We start from the raw sequence: 8,073 nt of genomic DNA on the forward strand, positions 1-8,073 counted from the left end.
CAATTATAATCAAGATATACAGCAGCATCTCTTTAGCAACAACTAAACATTGGAACAATTGCTATTTTCTTAATACATTTCTCTTCATCAAGACTGGCAGAAGCTGAAGAGAATCTGTCAGCCAAGTCTTTTTAATGAAGGCAATGCAAGAGATATGTTTACTCTTCCCAGAAACAAGGGTCTATATTCTTCATTTGTCTTAAAACATCCTAGGACTCAGATCCTCAATGTCAGATACATCCACACGCTTTAGCTGAAAACTCATGGATGGTCTTGTACTGAAAGGAGTTATCAAGGAAAAGAAAGTCCTCCTCATACGCTGTAGGCCGACAGCAGGGTCTGTGGCGAGCCTTGTTTTTTCGGAGCAGCCCCTTCTTCTTCATGGCTTCCAGCACAAAGTCATAGTTTTTACGGCTAGCGTTGCACTCGCCACTGCAGTAATGGAAGGCTATGGTCTCATCGCTGACAAAGGCAATCCCCAGCTGGCTGACTGTCACCACCAGCTTCCGCAGCGAGCAGGGTTTGGATCCTTTCTTTGCCCGTTTAGTCCTTTTGCTCAGCTGGGCATCTCTGCGGGCTTTTCTTTCCACCAGCGTCCCGATGACCTGCTTCAGCTCGCCCTCCGTGAAACTCTGGAACATCTCCATGACTGAAAAAAGAGGTATACTATACTTAGCATGTAGTGTAGCAAAGCATTAACAATGTTTGGGCTGGATGATTAATCGAAGAGGATTTTCATGTGCATCTTGTCAGTAAAGCTGGTTCAAGTAAACCTCTAGTATGCAGATAGAGCATCATTTACTACATAGAGCCATAGTCAGGGCTAGCCTAAGGACCTGATCAGACCAAATGTGCTTTTTACATTGAGAGTAGGATTGTTACGATACTGAAATTTGGTACCAATCTGTACTGACGTTTTAAAAATGTCCAACCACAGATACAGGGACACTGGAGCATTTCAAAGTCATGTCGATCAGCTGGTTTGTCTATAATCTGACACAAGCGAACAGCTGATGAATCACGGCTTTAAAACACTCTAGTGTCACTGTATCTGTTGTTACACTCAGTAAACAGTGATGTGTTTGATGAACTTATGACCTTCACCGCCAATCACAGTCATTTCTGTTAGCTTCATTGCTTAATTGTTAGCGGGAAATGAACGTTTTTGAATTCTAGTATCGTGACAACACAAGTTTAGAGGTGCCTTTTTTCAATGGTTTATTAACATTATTATTGCGTGCCTCACATTTTAACCGCGCTGTTGCCTGCAGTTGAAATTTTTTTTTACTTTAAGTGGAAAAACTTAAAATAAAAGAAATATATATATATCTCTGGGGGCCCATAAATGCGTTGGGGGAATCGTTCTAATTTCCCCCCTACCAGCGCCCCTGATCACAGACATCAATATTTTAACAATTTATAAAAAAAAAATATATAAAAAATTATTAACTTTCTGGCCATCAGATAATAGGCATATATATATATATATATATATATATATATATATATATATATATATATATATATATATTGTAATCGTGATTTTCAAAAGTATTACATTGCTTTATAAATGTTTATTATTACCATTTGTTTGAGTCTCCCTATACGATTTAATATAGCGTTTGGACCCGGAATCCGCTTCACGTGACGTCACGCTTAACAAGTGAATAAGGATTTCCTTTTCTTTGTGACTATTTGGAGGGGTTTGTGGATTTCTGTGAGAGTGTACTCTGGCCGTCGGAAGAAATTTACTACTGATCACAGCTTTGCTCAATAGCATTTGAGATTTCAATTCGATTAATCGCCCAGCTGTAGTTTAATTAATAGATTATGTTTCAATGGAAGTCTATTGGACAAGACACTGACATACACTTAAAATGTACAGCTAAAATTATATCTGATACACACAAACTAACACGAAACACATGCAAGTTGCACTATTTCTTTTCAAACTTCAGTGTGCATTTGATCTGAATTAATTATTGACATTTATGAGGTGACAGTTTCAAAAATACTGTTGCTATACTGAGGCTGTTGATAAAGATCACTCAGTAAAGTTTTAGATTTGGTTTAGTTTATGACACAATCATATGGATCAATGGTCTCAATCTCAGTTCCTAGAAGGCCGCAGCTCTGCATAGTTTAGCACCAACCACCTACAATTAAAGCTGCGGTCACACTGGGCTTTGTGTGTGCGAAATTCTGTCGTGCGGCGCTGCGAAAAGGGGCGGGATTAAACAAGATGATTAGACATTAATAAAGCGAGCGATCGCTCCATGTTTTACATTTCTGTCCAGAGAGGTTCTGTTTTGATCCTTGATTGGTCTCACGCAGTCAAGTGATGCGATTTCGCAGGTCAGAGTTCACCAAGCTTGAACTTTGCACCGCAGCAACATGCGAAACTTGGCGCATGACCCCGCATTTCCGGTCTGACGCATTCGCGTGCGTATGAATGGAAGTCTATGGGAGGAAAAGCCCAGTGTGACCGCAGCTTTACACCTGCTTAATAATCTCTTATAAGTCTCTTATAATCTTGAACAACTTGATTAGTTGGATCAGCTGTGTTTGATTAGGGTTGGACCAAAACTGCAGAGCTGCGGCCCTCAGGAATTGAGTTTGATAGATAAACTAAATTAGATTTCATATATGACAGATTTGTGGTGTGTTTGAGTTCATTCATGTTTATTTCATGTTCATTCATGTGTGCTAAACGCTTATTTCAGGCGGCCGCCATTTTAAAGAACAAAAGCGAGGCTGCGATGGGAAGAAATCCGGAAGTATAAGGTCAGCACTGTAAATGTTGCAGCAACATGCTGTGGACTACAAACCTTCAGCTGTTGCCACGATTTCAAAATGCAAATATGGTGTAAACATCACTTTAATGTCATTCAGTTCAGTTTAATTCAAACAATTAAAAGCATATTAGGCATCAAACAACATCACAATCTCTTTAAGAGTTTACAACATCACAATCTCTTTAAGCGTAAGTGCCCTCCTAGACCTCAGTTCATGGCACCAGGGGCCTGTTTCAGAAAGGAGGTTAAGTGAAAACTCATTTTTAACCCTGAAATGAGAGAAACTCTGGGTTTTCCATTTCAAAATGGCAGGTTTGTTAAAGTCGAGAAGGCAGGGTAAGTCAAGCCTGTTTCTGAAAGAGAGGTAACTTTAACTCAGGGTCAGTTACTGTGGTAGCGTACTCTGTGAACCTAACCTGTCAGGAGCAGTTTTTATTCTCTAAACTCTGAGTTTCTGTCTGTCTCCTCCCCTTTTTTTAAAAAACGAAGCGGTATTTCTTGCCTTAGCCTTACGTTTCCACACATATATCATATTGGAGATGTGCATAAAAAAACGATTGATGGAAACGTCATGATGCACATAACTTTTAAAAATACGCATAAAAACCTGCGCATAACTGAGTAGGATAAACTTTTATTCGATAGAAAAGATGCGCCTAAACTGCGATGGAAACACTTTAACTGAACAATTTACAATATGTGCATTAAATAAAGGTTTGTTATAAGAGATCATATGATGATGAAAATATGTGTGAATGGACAAACCAGCAGGCTAAGCACACTATAAAACATCTTAAATGTTGTTTTGGTCATTCTAATACGCCTTAACGGTTTCAGTATTAGTGTTATAATATTATTAATGACCTCCAGAGAGTCTGTAGCGTGTTAGGAGCGTCAAACGCCACCCACGTGTTCATTGTGTGTCAGCATTGTCTTCTGAGGTGCAAGTAGCCTACATTTATTAAATAAAGATAAGAATGACGTAGCTTCTTCTATCGCAGTAATTTCTGTTTTTACTACTGATATTTGGCGCCCATTTAATCAGGAAGTGATGATTTTGTTCTCTTTGACTCGCTGGATGGAAACGCTGCTTTATTCACACATCTTTTATGCGTTATTCCAGTTTTGCACATAAATTTAATTAACATATTTGGATGGAAACATAGCTATTGCCTACATTTCAGTCACACAAAGAACAGTCACGTACGAGAATGGCTTGTCATTTTTTTATAAATAATAAGCTTAAATTCACTGACCTTCGACAGGGACATGTACTGTAACTAGATTAATGGGATTATTATTATCATTCTGCTTACATTCTAAATGTCATATCAACCTCTATCACTTGATCAATAAAAAAGCAGACACACACAAGTGCGCTTTTAAATCTATTAAAACGCGTATAAAGGTGGGAATGTGTGTAAAATTGTAAAATTATGCATTAACTTGAACAGCTGTTTTCCCACGCTAACTGTCTCTGTTAACCTGATGCAGTGGTGTTGCTTTTTAAAATATTTGGTCATATTTGCTATAACTCTGCACGAGCACATCAAGTTCAGCTGGAGAAAGAAAAGGTGATCTCTTTTTTTAAGATGTTGCCACAGTCACATGTAATATCTGCGCTCCATTGATAATGCCTTTTTATAGTTGCGGTGTGTGTGCTTAACTCTGAGTTGGTCTACTCAAAGTTGATTGACCTACCTCAGATCCGCTATTCTGAAACCGAAAACTTTTTAATCTCTCGGTAAATCAACTCAGAGTTCAAGTTTAAACTCCGAGTTGGTTGAACCTCCTTACTGAAACAGGCCCCAGGTGAACACCGTGAGCATGCTTCTCTGCTTAAGCTTATGTAACCCAGTGAGCGATAAAACAAAGCAGTCCTCTGTAGCACACCCTCGCATTGTCTGTAATAGTGTTGTATTGGTACTGAAGTTTTAAAAACGTCCATTTCCCGCTAACATTTAAGCGCCTCTGAGCGCGTTCTTAAACTGCTGATTTGCCATAGTATTCACCAGTGCTCAACAGAAATGACTGTGATTGGTCGTAATGATCATCAGTTCACCGCTCTTCACAAATACACACCGCAAACACACACCGCTAACACAAATACTCGAACACTGGAGCATTTTAAAGCCATGAAGATCAGGCGAGTCATCAAGTTGATAGCTTGTCTGTGTTTGCACTCTGTAAACATCGGCGAAGTGCAGTAACCTGATGACCTTCACGGCCAATCACAGTCATTTCTGTTGAGCACATGAACACAGTGGCAAATCAGGGGTGTTTAAGAATGCCATCAACAGTGCCTTAAATGTTAACAAGAAATGGATGTTTTCAGTTTCGTGACAAGTCTAATATAGTGAAAAAATTTGTTCATTAACTTGAGTTTGATAAATGGCATCTAAAACATGTGTTTGGAAAATAAAACTTTAGCTAACTAGTGCCATTTCCCTTAACTTAGCTGAAAATGAGGTCTGATATCCCTTTTTATTTTCACTATTCATTAGGAGCGGACCTTAATGAAGGAGCGGACCTGAGTCACTCGGAAGGTGTTGAAAGTATAAATTTGTGTCGATTTCCCTTCTCTGATAAGATATACAGCCAGGTACACAACATTCCTGCGTGACTCAGGCGATACTTCGGGGTTTCTTCCCACCGTAGCCTTGACTTCACTGGTTAAAATGGTGGCTGCGTAAAATCAGTCTATAACTAGTAATAAGGATAATGAAGTTTACTTTCACCACATCTAAGAATGTCAAAACAGTATTTATTGTTTAATACTCCAGATAAAACGGCCAAATTTTTAAATATCAGACTAAGCTAACTAAACAGCTTCACGCTATTATTAAATGTAAAGTGTGGTAAATAATGTCTAGTGAAGTTTAATTAATGAATAAATTAAAACCGCATAGACAGACAGAATAATTTTACGATTTAAAAATGTACATTAATTTGTTAAATATACAAATAATATATAAAGCCTATATTAAATAATTTAGAGCATAGGTCTCAAACTCAATTCCTGAGGGCAGCAGCTCTGCACCAGCTCTGTTTTGCTCCAACCCTAATCAAACAATAATCAAGTTGTTCAAGACTACTAGAGACTATTAAGCAGGTGTGAGTTGGAGATGGTTGGAGCTAAACTATGCACAGCTCACCAGGAATTAAGTTTAAGACCACTGACAAACATGGATCCAAAAAAACCCCATATACATTCATAAAGTATAACTTATTTTCAAAATAAATTACATAACTGTTAAAAGGGTGGTCCACTATAATATCATATTTTAAACTTTAGTTGATGTGTAATGTAGCTGTGTGAACATAAACAACATCTCTGAATGTGATACGCTCAAAGTTCAATGCAAAGGGAGACATTGGCTTTTACAGATTTAGCTTAGCAAAGCCTACAGTGAACGAAGTTTGCGGACTACAAGAAAATACATCCAGGTTAGTGAGATCACAAACACGTGCATTCACCACGCACATACACCCCGCGCAGCAAAGAAGCATCTCCACAGGCATTGTAGTGCTGTAATGTAGCAGAGAAAGCTAAAATGCAGCCCAAACGAGTGTGTTCTGTTTCTGTATTTGGGCTTTCAAAGGACACAACACAAAAAAAAATAAGTGCTTACAATTTAATTTTAATTATGTTCCAGAGAATTATAAAAAATATATAGCTAGCATTTGACAAAGGAGAACTTCCAGAATCTCTCCCAGTTCAGTGCTGGATTCGGCTAAAAACTCCTCAAAGAAGTAGCAGCTCAACCATAATAGATAAAGCTGTGGATTGTGAGCCACAACTTGTAAGTATTTTTATTTGTTAAAATTGATTTATTGCATTTATTGAATGTAAACATTGTAAAATGCTGTTTAACACCGTTAACAATTTAGCTACAAATTCATATTTATTCATCAAACCGCTGTAAACAGCAACAATCTTCAGCAGCGCTGAAGTGTCTCTCTATGCGGATGCTTTCCCTACATTCTACATCTCAAATAACAAACTCGCAAAAGATATGTGAACATTTCATAATACTTACACATGCTTATTCTGAATATATATGAAATACACTTGTCAGATTTTATTTTAGAGAGCAGGCATGAGCTTCAGCAATGTGCTCTTCATTTTCTGTCTGATTCAGGCACAAACAGATATGGCTAATAGCTACTCTGACAGTGTTTACACAGCGCAAAAAGCTCGCGCTTGTAGGGGCGTGACACTTTTCTTGGTTAAATGGAGCCGATCCGCAAATCACAGCACATTATGTTAGCTGACCAATCACAGCCTCTTGAAGGCGGGCATTCGGAGGAACTATCAAATATGACAGTCGTTTTCATGTTAGCAGAGTAACTGTTTATAATTAAAGTAAGATATTTGAAAAAGTAACATGATTTTCTACAAATGAAGCATGAGCACACATTGCTTTGCATCTTATAAACACAACCAAGCCCTAAAAATACACTCTGGACCCCCTCTTTATAACACAGAATTTATTTACTTAAAGTGAACTGGATAATTTTCCCCCCGATTTATGAGTTTTGGGTAGATTCACATTTGACATGAAATACTCTTGAAATCATGTTGAAAATATATAAAAAAACACTTTCAGTTCAGTTTGATGACTACAGTGATTTTGAGGGAATAATCTGATTATCAGAATACACATGAAAAACATAAATTCACATGAAATTGTGATCATTCTGATTATTTTACCACCACACCGAGAGTTAGACCCAAGTTTCTGGGAGGTCTGCATGCCATAGGCAATCTTGGCATAAACACATATGAATGCTATGCTACAAAGAAGTGCTATCGCTAGGCCTGTCATGATCTTACATTCTGAGACAAGAGAGTTTTCTCCGTCTGCTGATCTGGTTCTCCGTTGTCGCCCACCAAACTCAATGGAAGAGGATGAATTACTGACTGTAAGTGAAGATGATGAGGATGAAGGAAGGGGCGGGGCTTTGGAAGAGGGCGTGGCTTTAAGGACGAGCAGGGGGAGTGCAGCACCACAGAGAATCAGGCCGATGGCAGCAAACTTCCATAACTTCATCTTAGAATGAGGAGAAGCATTGGGCCCCTGCAAAACAAGCAAACGGCCATCACTCAAAAGAAGAAGAAGAAAATATAGCTCAAACAGTCACATGTCAGATTTTGCCATCGCAAATAAATCCAGAAACATTACGGCTGATTTTTATTAATATACAGTAGACAACTGGTCTTCACTGGAAACAATTGTTCAACTTGTATAGAAAAATCAATATTGTTTTAAAGGCA

General features: G+C 38.2%; 1 protein-coding gene across 1 annotated transcript; it reads right to left on the reverse strand.

Annotated features, from left to right (window-relative positions):
- Nucleotides 1–230: 230 nt before the first annotated feature.
- Nucleotides 231–7,849, reverse strand: nrtn (neurturin). The gene is made up of 2 exons (XM_056467709.1): nucleotides 7,633–7,849; nucleotides 231–649 (listed from the first exon to the last, which is right to left on the reverse strand). The coding sequence occupies exons 1-2, from the start codon at nucleotides 7,847–7,849 to the stop codon at nucleotides 231–233; spliced, it is 636 nt and encodes a 211-aa protein (XP_056323684.1).
- Between the last annotated feature and the right edge of the window lie 224 nt (nucleotides 7,850–8,073).

The sequence above is a fragment of the Danio aesculapii genome, chromosome 11, assembly GCF_903798145.1.
Source record: "Danio aesculapii chromosome 11, fDanAes4.1, whole genome shotgun sequence".
Lineage (NCBI taxonomy): Eukaryota > Metazoa > Chordata > Actinopteri > Cypriniformes > Danionidae > Danio > Danio aesculapii.